Genomic DNA, 19,383 nt, shown 5'->3' with positions numbered 1-19,383 from the left:
CGTAACAGTCAGACAGCAGCTTTTCTGGCAGGCCTAGGTACACTGTGACCTATAATTATTATGAGGTCCAGAACGTTCATCTTTTCAAATTCATACTTCCTCATCTTTTTCTCTCCACTCGGAGGGACTATAATTCAGCAAAGGTCAATCCCTGCAGGACTACTAGGAGCTCCTACTTCATGGATGGATCTTCTTCCTCAAGTCCTGGATCAGGGGTCTGTCAAGTCTGATTTGACGAGTCATAACTCATCTCCCCACCCAGAAGCATACTGTCTGTTCAGTATTTGGTTTTAAGAACTTATTTAAATATCTTCTGTATGTCCCACAGCAGAGTTAATCACCCCTGTGGGCCAGAACCCTTCCTGGAACCAATTACTAATGGGAGGATTTTTTTTTTCTACAAGGTCATCCTTTAAAAGACCCGCATACTAATCTAAGTGGAAATTTCTCTTCAAATACATATACGAACAGAACCTGGCATACGAAATAAATCTGGGAGATACTTCGCCTGTATTTCTACAACATAGTGTTCAGTATCAGAAAACAAATCACAGAAACCTGTACTTACTAAGGCAAGGTAGGAGGTGGCCATTAGGATCTTATAAAAGTAAAGCTTATTACAGACTTCCCAGCACCTTAAAATTTCTGTAATCATAAATCTAACTGGGAGACCCAGATTGGCCAGTGCTTTTGGTGGCAAAAGGAAATAGTAGGGTCAGTACTCAAATCAGGTGAGAGTCTAAAGACTGAATCCTGCTTGCAACTGAGGAGTCTTGCCTTGCCCCTCCACAAACCAAGATTAAGTCCTCGGAATTTTGTACACCTTGACAGACTCCCACAAATGTTCCCTCCCATCAGATTAAGAGCTAAAAATATATAAAGCATTTAGAGAAGATATGTTGAAATCCCAACCCACAATGTGAGGATGTCAGGAAGTGTGGCCTTCGATAAGTGATTAGGTCATAAGGATGGAGTCCTCGTGAATGGGACTTGGTGCCTATGGCAGCAGTAGGAAGAGACCAGAAAGCTTGTCTAGCTCCCTGCTCTCCAACACATGAGGGCCCAACACGAAGATGGCAATTTGTAAACATGGAATCAGTCCTCACCAGACACTCAATCTGCCCATGCCATGATCTTGGACTTCCCAGCCCCAAAACTGTGAGAACGAAATTGTTGTTTAAGCTACCCAGTCTATGGTAATTTGCTACAGCAGCCCAAACTGACTAAGACAGAAGGTTCTTTGCCCCTAGAAATGTAAGTAGTGGGCTCTGATCATTACCAAACCGTTTTGCTTTAGCTTCTCTGTGACCACGAACCTGGAGGTGGGCCCAGAGACAGTTGTTCCCACTAAAAACAGTAACTCTTTACCGCTCTAAATTATAGATAGATTACTTATTTTAAGGCATCCCATTTAAGCATATGCCAATCCCTGCCTGCTAATTTTAATCCTATCCTTTTTAAGGCAAAGAGACATCTGAGGCATAGACAGGCCAAAGGCACAAGTCAATGCCTGACACTATGTCCTCTTGATCATCTTGTGAAGAACTCCATCCAGTCAAATCTAAGAGCATGGCTTTTACTATTTTTTGTGCTTGACACACAAAAACAGAAAGTTCAACATTCCGTTAGAGCCTGAAAAAAAGGTTTACCGTCTTAAATAGGAGTAGTCCTAACAGATAATGGCAAGTATTTTAGCCCAAAGTCACCATGTGTAACTGACGCAGAGGGAATAACTACACACATCACCTCATTCAACCAGGCCCACACGTGGTCAATTATTTATCTCGGTGATGTATAAGGAAGTTAATCTGCTCAAAGTTAAATTATGTAATGGCTACTTAATCATCTCAGTGGCCAAAAGGAGCACTCAAGAGGCATACGGTTTAATTTTCTGTAAGGTAAGTGTGCTGTACCTGCCCTGACGGCACAGCAGTCTCTATGCTACACCAGACCCAGAAGCCTTCCGAAAAGCATCTTGGTCCTCTCCGCGGATACCTCAAGCCCACTTCTGGATGGAATTGGTGGTATGCAGGCACACACCCAGAGCAAGCTGCCAACTTCTATGAGAGAATGTTCCAGAAGAAAATGCTAATCCAAACTCCACATCAAGCTCCTGAACTTCAGAAAATTATGTTAATTAGCCTCTGCTTAGGTGACTGTTAAAGCTACGGCCACACAGAAGGCACACAGAGGGCTCCTCCTCTAACACTTGGAGAGCACAGCCACAAGCCAGCTGAGGCCTTCCTAAGGACTCCTCTCCTCGAACCACACCACTAGAGAATGAGCACCTCCACTGGTTGTTTGGAACCTCCTTCTCTTAGAAAACTGTTTTGACTCACCTGAGCTATGGAATAATCCCATCAGCCTGCATGGCTTGAAAAATCCCATGAAACCACCATAAGCATGATGATAAGGACACCAGGTACATTACATAAATGTCTTCCCTATGAAGACCCAGCAAAGACATTTCCTTCAGGTCTCTTCCAGGAATACCTGCACTTCTGCCATGTAAACAATTTAATTTTCTTTACAGAACACAAAGACTCAGGTGTTGATCATATAAAGTGTCTGGCCACTGGAAAGACAAGTCAAATTTGTGGCTCACCTCCCAGGTGTACAATAAGATTTTAGAATCAGGGCTTTTATGTATTATTCTTATCCCTGCCTTCACCTTATTTTTCTATGCTCATTTTCCTTTTATAATTTTTGATATTATTTCACCACTTGGGAACTTCTCCCCATAAGCCACTTCAACTTATTTTTAAAAGAAGGCGAAGGATAAATAAATATGACAGCTACAAAGTAGGAAGCCTGACACACAACAGAAGATGTGCTCCCAGACAGAATACAGACCACCTTTAAGAACTACACGTGTTTTCCTATCACCTGGGCCCACACGTCTCTCATGTGAAAAAAGTCATGAGACTTGAATAACAGGCCTTACCTGGAAAACAAGCAGGTATTAAGTTTGTATCTTCAAACTTTCTATCTTTCAGCCACTTCTTAAGCTCTATAAATTCAGGCTTGTAGCTCTCATTCACTAATCAAGAGAGAAAAGAAAAAATGGAGTATAAGATCAATATGTAATCAGATCACCATTTAAGAAGTAATGGTCTCACACAGTCCTATTATAAAAGAGAATAAATTTTAAAATATGACTAAATAATGTGAACTAGAAAAGAAAAACCATGATCACCTCAAAGATTCAGGAAAAACATTTGATAAAATCTAACATTCATTCCTGTAAATAATGCCAACAAGGCAAGGATAAAATTTCCTGAATCTGATGAAGACTATCTAACAAAAAACCTACACACCTGATGAAAAATCATTGAAACAGAAAGCAGAATGGTTGTTGCTAGGGGCTAGGGAAGAGTGAAGAATGAGGAGTTACTACTTAATGGGTATAGACTCTCAGTTCTACAAGATGAAAAGAGTTCTGGAGATTCATCACACAACAATATGAATATACTTAACATTCCTGGAGTATACTTAAAAATGGTTACAACGGTAAATTTTAAGTTATGTGTATTTTATCACAATTAAAAATATTTTTTTAAAAGATCTCGTCAGTAAAATGAATAAATGGAGAAATATACCTACCTTGTTTATGGCTTAGAAGACTCAACATTGTTAAAATGTCAAATTCTCCCCAAAGTGATCTATAGATTCAATATGATCCAGTCAAAATTCAAGCAGACATTTTGTATAAATTGACAAAATGATTCTAAAAGCCATATGAAAATGCAAAGGACCTACAATAGTCAAAACCACTTTGAAATACTGATTTCAAAACTTATTATAAGCCATAGTAACCAAGATTATGTAATACTGTCATCAAGACTAATAAAGAAATCAATGGAACAGAAAAGAAAATCCAAAAACAGACTCACAAGTATATGAAGAGATGATTTTTTACAAAGGTGCAAAAGAAATTCAGTGGAAAAGGATAGTTTTTTCAATAAATGTTGCTGAAAGAACTGGATCTACATAAGCAAAAAAGGATGCACTTATTCCTATCTTGCACCATCTATAAAAATTAACTCAAAATTAATCACAGACTTAAATATAAAGCCTAAAACTACGAAACTACTACTAGAAAACATACTAGAAAATCTTTGCAACCCAGGGTTATACAAATTTCTTAGGTACACCACCAAAAGGAAGATCCCTGAAACAACAAATTGATAAACAGGACTTTATTAAAATTTTAAATTTCTGTTCTTCAAAAGAAAGACACTGTTAAAAGCATGTAAAGAAATGCCACAGAATAATTGAAAACATTTGCACAACACCTATCTGATCAAAGACTCGTATCCAGAATATCTAAAGAACTCTCAGTAGTCAAGAAAAAGAAAACAAGACATTTTTCCAAAGAAGACATCCAGATGGCCAACATACACATGAGAAGATGCTCAACCTCACTCATCATCAGGGAAATGCAAATCGAGACCACAATGAGACATTACCTCACACCTGTGATTTTAGAATGGCTAAAATCAAAAGCACAATAAACAAAACAAGTATGAGTGAGCATGTGGAGAAAAAGGAACACTTATGCACTGTTGGTAGGAATGTTAACTGGTGCAGCCACTGACAAAGACAGTAAGAAGCTTCCTCAAAAATTTTTTTAAAAATAGGATTACCATATCACTCAGTAATTCCACTACTGGGTATTTACCCAAAGAATACAAAAACACTAATTCCAAAAGATATGTGCACCCCTATGTTTACCGCAGCCTTATTTACAATAGCCAAATTATGAAAGCAGCTCGAGTGGCCACTGACAAGATGAATGGATAAAGAAGAGGTGGTACACACACACACACACACACACACACACACTGCAATATTACTCAACCAAAAAAAAAAAAAAAAGAATGAAATCTTGCTATTTACAACAAAACGGATGGATCTAGAGAGTATAATGCTAAGTGAAATAAGTCATTCAGAGAAAGACAAATACCATATGATTCCACTCATACATGGAATTTAAGAAACAAAGAAAAAAAGAGATAAAAAAAACAGACTCTTAAATATAGAGAACAAACGATGGTTATAGAGGGGAGGGGGGCGGGGGGAGGGGAAATAGTTGATGGGGATTAAGAGTGCACTTAAGATGAACACTGAGTAATGTACACAATTGTGCAATCACTGTATTGTACACGTGAAACTAGTATAATACTCTACATTAATTGTACTGGAGTTTTAAAAATTAAATAAGCTATAAATAAATAAAAATTATCATGTTCAGCTCAAAAAACAATAAAAGAATAATAGTGCAAAAAGACAGAAGAGAATTTACTAACACAGTGTCGTAAAAAATCAAGGTGTAGAAATCAACAGCCACGGGGCGCCTGGGTGGCTTGGTCGGTTAAGCGTCCGACTTCGGCTCAGGTCATGATCTCACGGTCCGTGAGTTCGAGCCCCGCGATGGGCTCTGTGCTGACAGCTCAGAGCCTGGAGCCTGTTTCGGATTCTGTGTCTCCCTCTCTCTCTGCCCCTCCCCTGTTCATGCTCTGTCTCTCTCTGTCTCAAAAATAAATAAACGTTAAAAAAAATTAAAAAAAAAAAAAAAAAAAAAAAAAGAAATCAACAGCCATCACAAGTACAAATAAGAGCCAGATAGAAGATGTAATGGAAGAGAATGACTTTCTTACCATAACCAGAAAACAAAATAAAAAAAGAAGATGAAAAAGAAAACAACCTAATAAAAACATGGGCAAAAGATCTAAACAGTTTACCAAAGAATGCCTATGTAAATAGCAAATAAGCTCAGCAGTCATTAGGAAAATACACATCAAAACCACAATATGACAGCACTTGTACCCATTAGGACGGCTACAATCAAAAAGACAGTAAGAAGTGTCTGCAAAAATGTGGAGCAACTGGAACTCTCACGAACTGCTGGTGGAAACTATACAACCACACTGAAAAACTGCTTGACAGTTTCTTTTTCTTTAAAAGCTGAACATATATCTATCATATGATCCAGTCTTTCTACTCCTAGGTATTGACCCAAGAGAAGAGAAATCATGTGTCCATGCAAAAGCAAAGACTGTACACAAATGTTCATTAACAGCTTTATTTTTAACAGGCAAAAAAAAAAAAAAAAAATATGAAAACAATCCAAATGTACATCAAGAAGACAAACAAATCATGGAATGTATTCAGCAATAAAAAACAATAAATATTGATAGACACAATTATCTCAAAATAACTATGCTAAGTAAAAGAAGCCAAATACTATATATTATTATATGACATACTATATGGTTATATGAAAATATAAAACGCAAATATATCAATAGTGACAGAAAGCAGATCAGGGGTGGCCTGGATGGGGGCTGTTGTTAAAGAGGGGCAAAAGGAAAGGATTACAAGGGGAAACAAGGAAACTTCTTGAGATGGATGGATATGTTCATGATCTTGATATGCGGCATTCACCATATGTCAATTATACCTCAATAAAACTTTTCTAAAAACACCATCCAAAATATAAGGCTTCCAAAATATGTTACCATAAACTAGAGAATAGATTTTACAGTAAGAGCATTTAATCAGTGAGCATTTAATGAGCAACTACTATATACAGAGCACTATGTTAGAAACAGTGGGGAATGTTCAACATGTTCTTCAACCTCAAAAGTTGACATCTTAGTTGGGAAATAAGACCTCCATGAGAAACAACTAAAAAACCAGTAAATAGGTCTTTAAGAATAACACCCAATAAGCATCTTAGCAAAGGGTGACATTAGTAAAAAGTGAAAATGGCATTGCCAAAAAAATAAGACCTCAGCTCAGTCTTAAAGGCTGGAGAAAAGCTGAATAAGCAAGGAGAAGGAAAACAGCTGTTCTAGACTGAAGAAGGATTCAGAGGAACGACAGAGGCAGACATATGTGGGGTGTGTCCAGGGAGCGGCGAGTGGAGAACATACTTCTGGTACATGCAATAGCAGGGTGAAGCCCCCTCGTAAGGAAGGTAATGTTAGGCAGGAGGAGTTCATCTATCATGCAAAACGGAACGAGGATCCCTGGAAGCTTTTAAACCAAAAAGGCAACATGAGAACAGTCCCTTAGGAAAGTTAGACTGAGAGTAACTAATGGAAAAATAAGCAGGGAAGAAAAACAAGGGTGTAGATAACCCAGTAAAGAACAAGCTGAAATCATCTTTCGGTAGTAGAAGGGAGAGGGGGAAGCTACCTGACAAAAACTAGACAAGATTTAGTAGGACACTAGCGAGAGAGAGAGAGAGCAAAGAAAGAAATTGGAAAAGATTGCCTAAGATGGTGCTGACAGGCTTGGGATCAAGTAGGAAAAGTTTTATTAATTTTTATCAAAATAACAACTGCATTTGTTGGCCAAGCAATTCCACATACAATGTCTTGCTCAGACTCAGTTATGCTGAATCTGAAATGATGAATTTACATCCAAATGCTGATATTCTACAGGTAGCTATAGGTCAAGAGAAAGGTCAGGACTGGAAACAGAAACCTGGAGTCATTCCCAGAGAAGACACAGGTGAAGCAATGAGAAATACACTGACATTCCCACAAGAGTTTAAAAGAACATAATGGTATTCCTAAAAAGAGTATTAATTCTCTTTGAACACTGCCCATGGGCCTCTGAGAAAAGCTACATGTGTCTGTTAATACCAATCAACAAAAGATTCCTTTTCTTCATCACTGGCACCAAAAGATCAAAACTGTACCTCCTCTTGATACAGAACTTCTGAAGAGTTTCCGTCTTCTGATCCGGCTTGTTCTTCCTCTTCCCATCTTCATATCAAAACTGCAGTTTCTGTTCAGGTGCCCAATCTAATATAAAAGCTTTTTCTTTGCCTTTCTTTCCAGTTGTATGATAAGCACTGTTCTTCGTACCTACAAGGATTTGAATACACAAGCTTATGTTATTTGCTAAACCATTTCTCTAGTGTTTCTGTACACAAACCGTTTATACTGTAAGCTAAATCATCATTCCTTATGCAGTAAGGGACTGCCCATTATACTCCTCCCTCTGAAACAGTTTTATATTAAGGTCCTACTAAATGCTGACTAATCATCAAAATCCTCAACTATTTCACCACTGTGTGCTTTGGTGACTTATGCATCTCAATTCAAATCAGCATTTACTAAGCACCAACCTAACATACTTGGAAAAAACAATGGCCATAAAGCTTCTATAAGCTGTCTTAGAGGAAAAAAGAAAACATTCTGGGGTGCCTGGGTGGCTCACTTGGTTGAGTCTGACCCTTGATTTCAGCTTATGTCATAATCTCACAATTCATGAGCCCCGCTGTGCTGACAGCAAAGAGCCTCCTTGGGACTCTCTCCCCCTCTCTCTCTACTCCTTCCCCACTCGCACACACATGCTCCCTCTCTCTAAGCAGTTTGTTTTTCTTTAAATGCTCTTTCAATGTGAAGTAATTTGTTCTTAGAACTAGGATCCTGAAATCAATAGAAGTAAATGGGAGTTTGCAACAAATTACAGAGGAAATGACCACCAAGAAGGCAGACAAAACAAAGAAATGATCGTGAAATCTACACTGACTATTGGAATATTACTCAGCACTCAAAAAGAATGAAATCTTGGGGCACCTGGTGGCTCAGCTGGTTAAGCATCCGACCTCAGCTCAGGTCATGATCTCACAGTCTGTGGGTTCTAGCCCCACATCAGGCTGTGCTGACAGCTCAGAGTCTGGAGCCTGCTTTGGATTCTGTGTCTCCATTATTCTCCGCCTCTCCCCTGCTCACACTCTGTCTCTGTCTCTCTCACTCTCTCAAAAATAAATAAATGTTAAAAATTTTTTTTTAAACAATGAAATCTTGCCAATTGCAACAATGATTTCCATATGTGGAATTTTTTTATTTACTTTTTGAGAAAGGGGGAGAGGGGCGGAGAGAGAGAGGAAGACACGGAATCCCAAGCAGGGTCCAGGCTCTGAGCTGTCAGCACAGACCCGACCGAAGGCTCAAACTCAAGAACCCTGAGATCATGACCTAAGGTGAAGTGTGATGCTTAACCAACTGAGCCAGTTAGGTGCCCCAACATATGTGGAATTTAAGAAAGCAGATGGGGACACCTGGGTGGCTCAGTTAAGAGTCTAACTTCAGCTCAGGTCATGATCTCCTGGCTCATGGGTTCGATCCCCACATCAGGCTATGTACTGACAGCTCAGACACTGGAACCTGCTTCGGAGTCTCTGTCTCCCTCTCTCTCTGCCCCTCCGCTGCTTGCATTCTGTCTCTCTCTATGTCTCTCAAAAACAAATAAACATTAAAAAAAATTTTTTTAATAAAAAGAAACAAAGCAGTGAACATCGGGGGAGGGAGGGAAAAACACAGGATAATAACAGAGAGGGAAACAAACCATAAGAGATTCTCAAAGACAGAGAACAAACTGAGGGTTGGTGGAGGGGAGGTGGACAGCGGGATGAGCTAAATGGGTGATAAGCATTAAGGAGGGAACTTGCTGGGTGTTACTGTATCATTAAATTATTAATCATTAAATTCTCCTGAAACCAGTACACTATATGTTAATTAAGGTGAATTTAAATTTTAAAAAATGGTATTTTCCTGCTAAAAAATGACCACTGCAGTTTTTACATGGTACTTCTTTGGAAGCATAAAAAATGAAATCCATTAAGCACACCAGCATGATACAGACAATGGAGTGGAGTATTATGCAGCCATTAATAAGAGGAAGGTATGCACTGTGTTCAAGATACATTAAGCGAAAAACATAAAGTTGCGGAACATTCAATGATCCCATTGGGGTTGGCTTTTGACGCATCCTGTATGTTTATAAAACAAGAGGATTTAAGGAAGGTTATTCAAAAGACGTGCCCGGGCAGGGGGCCTTTACTATTCCTTTGGCAGCCTCCTGTCCTCTGCCTTACATGTGTCTCAACACATAAGTGACACAACAGGACTATTCCTTAGGGGCGGGCATATGTATGCAGCGTAACCACAGGACTGCTTTTAAACTCTTCGACTGACTCGTAAACACCGGACCGAAACGAGGAAGAAGTCCTGGCGCTATGGCGACCCCACCCCCGCGGGGGGGAAGGCTCACTGATCTACCCCAAGTCCCGAGGCCAACCGCGGCCCGTCCCCTCCGGTGCCCAGCGCTCCGCCCGCACCCGGACGCCGGGTGACAGCGCGACGAACGCCACGGGCCTCGCTCCCACAGGCACGGACTCGCACGGGAGGCCGGGTCTCGGCCCCGGCGGTACGAACTCCCGGCCGCAGGCTCCCGCGCACCCCCAGCGCGACTCGACCGCGGTTTAAGCGGCTACACCCGCTGAAGGATGTCCAGGTGACGGGGGTGAGGCCGTCGCAGCGTAACGCCAGGCCTGGCGGGGGTCTGCGAGCTGAGCTCTTCTCTTCACCTCGAACAGTGAAAACATACGGAGAGCTCCAGCGCTCCCCGACCCCGGGACCGGGACCCCGGGGTCACCGCTTTCCGTCTCCCCGTCGTCCTGCCGGCTCACCTCGCGGCGGCGGCGCCGGGCACACCGCACGAGGAAACCAAAATCAGCGCCCCAGGGAAACGTGGGTTAAGGCAAGAGCCCAGCGTCACACGGAGAGGTCGAGCTGCCACGCCCGCTTCGAGTCCTGACCAACCCAAGTCCTCAGGCGACTCGCGGTGCTGTAGCCCCAGCTTCCTGGCGTGCGACTGCGCCTGCGCCTTCGTGTGCGCGTGCGCCCAGGTTCCCGGAAACGTCACGGCCGTCCCCCCCACGCCGCGCCGGGGTCAGGGGTAAGAAAACCCAGCGGTCCCCGGGCAGGGAAGCTGAGCTCCATACAGCTGGCCTGCGGAGTCCTTCCTTCCCTAATAGAGGGGACGAACCTCCTCCGGCGTGCGTCCCGACCCGGCCCCTAAAGCCGCCAGGCCCCGCCTGGCCCCTCCATCCACCGACTCGGGCCGAGGTAGCGTCCTAGCAGACAGCGTCAGGCCCTACCTGCCAACCTTTGCCTTGACCCCGCCCCGCCCTTCCCTTCCCCGGCCGACCCGGCCTCGCCCCTTTACTCGGTTAGTCCCGCCCCACTTCACGTTCTTTAGCGTAGCTCTCCCGGTACCGTCTTTACCGAAGTTCAAATCCTTCCTGGATATGGAGCTCAATTTCTGCCTCCTTCCCCGCCTTGATTGCCATCTATGCTTAGTGACTTGCTTCCAGAGAGTACATTGGGGAAAGGGGAGAATATTAACTACAGTGGAGAAACCTGGCTGATACTCCCTGGTCACGTGATGAGGATTCATGGTAATCATGTTGATGTTGGGTTCACCATATGTAACAAGGGTAGTTCATCTCTGGTATTCCTCCCGAAACCTCATAACCCCAGTTCTTCCTTGCGGAAAATACCAGACAAACCCAAAAACACCCGACCATATATACATTGACAAAAGCTGTCAAGTTCGTGTAAAACAAGTGAACTCTGAGAATCTCTCATTAGGCGGAGAAAATTAAGGAGCCATGACGGTAACATGTAATGCGGTATTCTGGAGGGCATCCCGGAAAAGCATCACAATCTCACACAAATGCATTCAAGACAGGAAGAAAAGGACCACATGAAACAAGGATTTTCCTTTCATGAGGGAGGGAAAAAATGCCTACAACCTTTTTCTAGATGGGAATTGACAAAGATGCTCCCCTTCAGCAAACTCAAACCAGGCTGCTCTGAGGCTGCTTCTCAACCAGACCTCAACCCTGGCCTATGAAAAGTACAAACTCAGAACAACTGGTTTCATCCACTACCCGCCCCCTACACACACAAATTAAAAGACTTAGCATTATATTTTCAAAAAGCAAACACTAACATAGTTTCTAATAGCTCACAGCCACATCCTTAAGGTGACCCTAGCCCTCTATACCTGCCAAAAGAATATCTGTTTGTTCTAACCAACAATTGATAATGGGCCCTTCAGCACCCTTTATTAGAGGATTTACTAAAAAGGATTCACAATTTGAGTCCTTCCTCTGTCCATTTGAGGTATAAATCTATCTCTTACACCTCAGTAGTGTCTTAAGGATTTGAAATGTTATCATCAGAAAAGATAGGGCCTCTGTCTCCCAGTCTCTGTGTAGCCCACACAGCTGGCCTAATGGCATTTACACTGACACACTCTTGGTAATTCTTCATTTCCCTGACTCTACTCAAGCCCCTCCATTCCCCCTCTCTGTGCCCTTATTCTCCCTTTAAAACACTCAGCCACCTCTGTACAAATCCAAGTTAAGTTCATTTCACGCTGGGCCCAATTTCCTGTTTCAATAGTATATTCCTGATTAAAATCTGTCCTTACCACCTTAACCAGTATCCAGCGTTGTTTAGCTTTGATAAAATTAAGTACATTGCTTAGATTTTCATATCTCCTAAGCAGCTCAGTCACAATTTGATTCCGGGAATTAAAATTCATGCACCACCCTTTTAAGAAGGCTTATTGAACAAGCTTAGAATGTAAGAAGAAAAGCCAGTGTCAGAGTTCTGTGAGGGTAAATAATCATGGGCAAGGGAAGACCCTAAGAGCTTCATAACTTGTCATTTAACAATACCGTTTTCCTACATCTTTTATGTTAGTAGACACCATAGAACTGGGTACTTTAGGACAGAACAACTGTTTTGAACCAGTGGGTAGTAAAGATGTGGGTTTATTCCACAAGTTAAAAGACATGATAAAAATTCTTTCTCCATATAGCAGCCAGGATGACCTCAGACTTGACTCACAACTAACGAGTATCTTCCATGCTAAACATCAGCAGTACTAACAGAGATCTGGGGCCTTCATCTTTACTCTTTTGTTTTCTTTCTCAAGTTGTTCAGAGGTCACACAAGGTGCTATGTATGGAAAGTGGTGGTGACCTCGCAAATACACAACCAGGATCGAGACCCAAATGTGACGGGGCAAAAAAAGAAAAAAATCATCAAAACAGAAATTAATTCACTGGCTTTAAATTAGCATGCTTTTCAAAAAAATAAAGTTTCAAAACATTTCCCATACTTAAATCTGTCCTTTCCTTTGTGATGCTTCCCCTGTTCTTATGCTTACAAAGTCCTTTTCCCACAAATTTTAGTTATATTTCCTTACACTTGTTTTATGGTTACATTTATAAAACTATAAATTTAAGAAGTGAGAAGGCACTTTTTTGTCTTGTTAGAAATTAACCAGTGTACATTATGCAATCATTTTTGGGATAGTTCTTTCTTACCCCCATAATTGTTAATACCACTTTCATCATAAGCTAAATTCATATTTCCGTGTGATATTTTATGCATTGCATTTTCTTGAGCATCCTGCGTCATTGGCCATCAAGTCTTGTGTTCGTACAAGTACCAAAAGGATAAACAAATCAGCCAGAAAATATGATTCGTGGTCCTCTTGTTTTGCCTTTTGAAACAGCAGGCCTCTCACCATGCCCAAAGTTCCCTGCACACTATGTACTATCTCTGTGGCTTAATTTGGTGAATTTAATTCATCCCACTTCCTTTTCACACTGGCTCACCCCAAGTATAGAAGAAAGTAGGGAGTGGTGTGGAGGGAGGCCAGCAAATGGCAGACCAAGTATACACTTTGATAAAGGAGAAAATCCAAAACAAAGCACTTAGTTATCTTGAGTGAAAAAAAAAAAAAATCCCCAAAGGTTACACTGCACAACTCCATCTCTATAACGTTTTTGAAACAATAAAATTTTTAAATGAAGAACAGATTACTGCTTCCCAAGGAATTGAGTGGAGGCGGGGGTGGGCAACAGAGAGATGTTTGGCTATAAAAAAGCAACAATGGGGATCTTTGTGCTGATGGAAATGTTTTCAACATCTCTAGTGGTGGACAGACAAACCCAAGCATGTGATAAAATTGTATAGATCCAAATACACAAATAAGCACAAGTAAAACTGAGGAAATCCGAATATGATTGATGGATTGTTTTCATGTGACTATCCTTATTATGATATCCTACTATATTGTTGCAAAATTTTACCATAGATGAAAACTGTGTAAAGCGTAAGGAATCTCTGTATCTTTTTTTACTGCTATATGCAAATCTGCAATTATCTCAATAAAAATTGGGGTCAAAAAGAAGCAAAGGGGTTTCCCAAATTGTTTGTTTTTTGCAACTAATTGGAAACCCACCTTGAATTGCAACATAATTGGAAACTATCTAAAGCACTGCTTGTAAATTTCTGTTGTAATGGAGATACTATAGATCTGCACTATCCAAAACAGCGGCCACTAATACATGTGACTACTAGCGCTTGAAATATGGCTAATGTAACTAAGCACCGAATTTTAAGTTGTATTATTTCGATTAAATTTACATTTAAATAGCCACTCATGGCTATCATACCAGGCAGTGCAGAAATGAGATTTGGTTTCATAGTCCCCTTTTCCTCTGTTGTAAATAAGACATAAGAGGGGCGCCTGGGTGGCTCAGTCGGTTGAGCGTCCGACTTCCGCTCAGGTCACGATGTCAGGGTTTGTGAGTTCGAGCCCCGCATTGGGCTCTGCACTGACAGCTCAGAGCCTGGAGCCTGCTTCTGCTTCTGTGTCTCCCTGTCTCTCTGCCCCTAACCCACTCGCCTTCTGTCTCTGTCTCTCTCAAAAAATAAATAAACATTTTAAAAAATTTTTAAGAAAAAAGAAAATTCATTTCCCACCATTGACCTAATTTATGAACTTCTTAGGATCCATTTCCTCACTTTAAAATGGGGAGGGACGCCTGGGTGGCTCAGTTGGTTAAGTGGTCTACCTCAGCTCAGGTCATGATCTCCGGATTCACAGGTTCAAGTCCCGCATGAGGCTCTGTGCTGACAGCTCAGAGCCTGGAGCCTGCTTCCGATTCTGTGTCTCCCTCTCTCTCTGCTGCTCCCCCGCTCACTCCCTCTCTCTCTCTCAAAAATTAATAAACATTTAAAAAAATAATAAAAAATAAAATGGGGAAAATAAGATGCACCCTGACAAGTTATTTTGAATGTAAGAAAGGGCTTCAAACCCCTCCTTCCACCTGTACACTGCAGAACCTGCATACAAGTAACCTGATGACCCTGCAAGTGTCGGGGGAGGTAACCCTGTGACGATTTAGTGACTGTTCCCCACTCTAACGTGAAAACCAACCAAGGACAAACCGGTAGATTTGCTTTCACATACTTAGGGAAGAAAACAACACACACTTGATCTCCTAGCTTATTCCACAACTATAGTTCCAAACACTTCAAGAGATTTTTTTTCCTCACCCGGAAAAACAGACAAAACAGTCCCTACAAATGCCCTATTTGTTGAATTACACAAGTCAATGGTTGAATAGTTGAGAGGATACAAAGAAAAACCCTTGGAGAACCAGGGATACAGGCTCAGTTTAGACTCAATGAGGGACATGGCCAAACAGAATGATTCTCTCCGCTGCCAGGCGGGCAGCTACCTAACCAGCCTCTGCCACCCACCTGCCCTTCCCATTCTCCACCACCCCTGGGAGGTTCCCGGGAAGCCACGCCCTAAGGGGGAGGTGCGTCCCGCCCGCGCGCCCCTAGCGCCCTCTAAACCCGCGCAGGCGCGCCGAACTTTGTGCGTAAACTCCAGAGGCACCGAGCGCAGTGAACGCTTTCTGAAGGTCCGCTCCCCGCGCAAGTACTTCGTGCACCCCACGCGCAACCATGTCGTCACACACCCGCGTGGCTCTGGTAACCGGGGCCAACAAGGGTATCGGCTTCGCCATCGTGCGCGACCTGTGCCGGCAGTTTTCGGGGGACGTGGTGCTCACGGCGCGGGACGAGGCGCGGGGACAGGCGGCAGTGCAGCGGCTCCAGGCCGAAGGACTGAGCCCCCGCTTCCACCTGCTGGACATCGACGACCTGCAGAGCATCCGCGCCATGCGCGACTTCCTACGCAAGGAGTACGGGGGCCTGGACGTGCTGGTCAACAACGCGGGCATCGCCTTCAAGAGTAAGGGGATGGGGGCACGCAGGGGAGGTGGACACCACGGAGCACCTCCAGCCAGGGTGGGCTGCATCTGTTGGGGAAATCGCTGCGGTGGGGCTCTCAGCGCCTGTGGCGGCCCAAATGGCTCCGTAGGGCTGAAGGAGGGATGGGGGACAGGGGTGGGGCCCGGAGCCAAGTCCCAGGGGAATCACAGCGCTTTTCATCCAGAGTGACCTTTGTGTTTCCTAAGACTCCTCGGATTCTTTCCAGGTTGTCACAGGGTTTCTCTGGGATTGGGCTTCAGGGCAGTTGGGTGGATTTTTAATGCATTTTGAAATAAACAAGAAAATGGCACAAATTGGTGAACACAGATCCCGTGTGTGCCCCCTTCACCCACCCTCCCCAAGATGGTGCCATCTTACAACATTCTCCAACCTTATCAAATGAGGACGTTGTCATTGGCACAATACTATGAACTAGAGGCCAGTTTTACAAAAAATTCACCACATTTCACATGCACTTTTCCTTCATATGCCATTCTGTGGAATTTTACCACATGGCTGCTATTAACGCTAATCTCTTTCTCCCTGAAAGCCAATGATCCGACACCGTTTCATATTCAAGCGGAAGTGACGATGAAAACAAACTTCTTTGGTACCCGAGACGTGTGCACAGAACTGCTGCCTCTAATGAAACCCCAAGGTAGGTGTGACAAGGGACCCAGGCAGTGGTGTTTCTGGAATGATCTTGCCGCTGCCTCTATGACTTCATCTACGGGCCCTGCTCCCTCTCCCTGCTCAGCCACACTGGCCTCCCTGCTGTATCCCCACCTGGACAGGTGCCCTTCCCCTCAGGACTCTGTACACACGTGTCCAGCACTCAGCAGTGCCCTCTGTCCCACTGGCCTCTCACAACTGGCTTCTTCTTCTCCTTTATATCTTCATTCCAAACTCTCCTCCCAGAGGCCTTTTTCTGGCTCTGTGTCCTCACAGGTGCACTTCCCTGGGGATTTCTTCCTGGACCCTTCCTTCTCCCTCTCCCTCCCTCTGAGTGATCTTATTCAGGCTAGTGGACTCTTCCCTATCCAAACTTGTTAGGGCCCCCTAAACTCTGTCACCTGCCTAGAACATTCCCAGAGCCCCAGACACACATAGTTCTCCTCCTGCCTCTCTTTCTCCTCAGGACGCCCTGCCCAGGCCAGGTGCAGATCCCTCCCCATCGCCTCCAGAAGGCCTGCACACTCACATGTGCCACAGATGGCCACAGGCCAGTGGTCTATCTCCAGGCAGATGAGGCAGCTCTACTGTCCCTCAGGCCTGCTGTCACCTGGAGAGGCCCCCACACCACTGCCTCCGTCCAGGCCTGCTCAGGCTGCCTATATGCACATTTTTTTCCATAAGCATACGTACAGTACTATAAATATATTTTCTTTTATTTACGATTTTCTTAACCTGTTCTCTACCTTACTTTATTGTAAGAATACATCATGTATGTTAATCGACTGTTTATGTCATGGATACGCCTTCAGTCAAAATCAAACTATCAGTAAACTTTTGGGGATATCAGAAGTTAATGTAGATTTTTTACTGCATGGGGATTCAGCAATTCCTAATCCCTGGGTTGTCAAGGTTCAACTGTATTTGGATCAGGAAGCACAAAACCAGAAGTAGTTAGCAATGCTCCATTGACAGGTGCTCAGGGAAGGACTATGATACAGAAAAACCCAGAATTAAGGGAAGAAAATTATTGATTGAATGTAACTTCAAGCTTAGTTGGTTGTTTGTGATCGGTCGTCCTTAGGTTTCAGTTTTGTAAGTTTGAGGCATTTACAGGCATTGATTTTGGTTTGCTACATATGCCACCAGGGTATTAGAGCCACCGCAAAGTAATGGCCTCCTTGTTTAATTAATTTAACAGTATAGAAATTAGCTGACAGTCAGGTAAATCCAGTTTTTCATCAGGCTTGTCATTTTCCATCAGTATTACATCCTGAGCAGACGGTCACTCAGTCTTCCGGTACATTTGCTCATCACTCTCCATAGCATCATATGATTCATTTATAGATGGTAGTTGAATCTTACTAAGAAGTCCAATGTGACACCACGTCACAGTGCAGTAGCACATCTAACAGAAAAATAAGAATCAAGAGATGCTGGCACATTGCTAGAGTCCCACTTGGTCACTCACAGTTGGTTCGGTCCATATCACATGAGCAAATCTGCCACAGAGATGTCACTCAGGTTCTCAGGCCTACATTCATCCTTGTTAGTGTGTTCTTATAGGAGCCATTTCTGATTTCCTGTGGAGCATCTGCTCGGCGCCCTCCCCACCAGAGCATTTCTCAGGCATCATCGGAGACATTATGGGTATAACAAGTTTAGGACCGTCCTGTCCTTGACTCATGCAGGCAGTCTTCATTAATGCTCACAGCAAACTCATGATACTTCAGTGGAAATTTTCTAGTACCAAATCTTAGCGAAACTGGAATTCATCTTTCTTTGCCCTTCTCCATAACATTTTGTGTTGTGTTTTAGGCAGAGTGGTCAATGTGTCTAGCATAGTGAGCCTCAGATCGCTTAAAAACTGCAGCCCAGGACTGCAGCAGAAGTTCAGAAGTGAAACCATCACAGAGGAGGAGCTGGTGGGGCTCATGAACAAGTTCGTGGAAGACACAAAGAACGGGGTGCACAGGAAGGAGGGCTGGCCTGATACTGCATATGGAGTGGCAAAAATTGGTGTCACGGTCCTGTCCAGAATCCATGCCAGGAAACTGAGTGAGCAGAGGAGAGGGGACAAGATCCTCCTGAATGCCTGCTGCCCTGGGTGGGTGAGAACAGACATGGCTGGACCTAGAGCCACTAAAAGCCCAGAAGAAGGAGCAGAGACCCCCGTCTACTTGGCCCTTTTGCCCTCAGATGCTGAGGGACCTCACGGGGAGTTTGTTATGGAGAAGAAAGTCGAACAATGGTGAACCGAATTCATGGTTCCATCTATGGGGCCCTCTGTGAAACCCCCTCCCTTGCCCAAAAGAACTCTTTCCCTGTCGATACTATCCCTATCCAAAACAAAACAGAGTGTAAAATATCCCTACTTGTATTTGAGTAGTCTGCTAATTCTGTGAAAGATTTTTTATTTTAGCTGTGAAAAGGCAGAGAAAAATGAAATCACTGAAATAACACCAGAAATGAATAAATGGTTCTTTATAAAATGCCTGTTTGTACAGACTGTATATGCTAAACCAGCAGAAAAATCTAATACACCTGAGTAGATGAGGAGAAGTTACAGTCTAGTTCAAGAGTAAGCAAACATTATAGAAAGAGACAGATAGTAATACTTTTAGCTTTGCAGGCCACACAGTCCCTATAGGATCTACTCAGATCTGCTGTTGTAGCTGAAAGAACCCAGAGCCAACACATAAGCCAATGAGCATGGTTGGATGTGCCAGGGAGCATTTTTCACCAGCCTCTAGTA

At 43.2% G+C, this 19,383-nt stretch overlaps 2 protein-coding genes across 8 annotated transcripts in view; one reads left to right on the top strand and one right to left on the bottom strand.

Annotated features, from left to right (window-relative positions):
- Positions 1–10,973, bottom strand: part of SETD4 (SET domain containing 4) — a 70,966-nt gene extending 59,993 nt beyond the window's left edge. For 3 of the 7 annotated variants that reach the window (XR_008422417.1, XR_008422418.1, XM_053903092.1), the window contains exons 1-3: positions 10,493–10,674; positions 7,712–7,880; positions 2,945–3,040 (exon numbers count right to left, since the gene is read on the bottom strand). Coding sequence is in view for 5 of the 7 variants with exons in the window: in XM_053903092.1 (XP_053759067.1) it covers positions 2,945–3,040; positions 7,712–7,784 (169 nt within the window). In the remaining 2 variants the exon portion in view is untranslated. Of the gene's footprint in view, positions 1–2,944; positions 3,041–7,711; positions 7,881–10,082; positions 10,473–10,492; positions 10,676–10,851 lie in introns of those variants that run through there. The other 4 variants (XM_053903093.1, XM_053903095.1, XM_019420281.2 and 1 more) reach the window with 4 other exon arrangements.
- Positions 10,974–15,547: 4,574 nt separating this feature from the next.
- LOC109249759 (carbonyl reductase [NADPH] 1) lies at positions 15,548–19,120 on the top strand. The gene is made up of 3 exons (XM_019420286.2): positions 15,548–15,936; positions 16,507–16,614; positions 18,447–19,120. Exons 1-3 carry the CDS (start codon positions 15,648–15,650, stop codon positions 18,881–18,883), a joined length of 834 nt encoding a protein of 277 aa, XP_019275831.1. The 5' UTR covers positions 15,548–15,647; the 3' UTR covers positions 18,884–19,120.
- The last annotated feature ends 263 nt before the right edge of the window (positions 19,121–19,383 follow it).

Source organism: Panthera pardus, unplaced genomic scaffold, assembly GCF_024362965.1.
Source record: "Panthera pardus isolate Hobbes unplaced genomic scaffold, ASM2436296v1 HiC_scaffold_16, whole genome shotgun sequence".
Classification (NCBI taxonomy): domain Eukaryota; kingdom Metazoa; phylum Chordata; class Mammalia; order Carnivora; family Felidae; genus Panthera; species Panthera pardus.
This window is presented reverse-complemented; position numbering and strand designations above follow the sequence as displayed.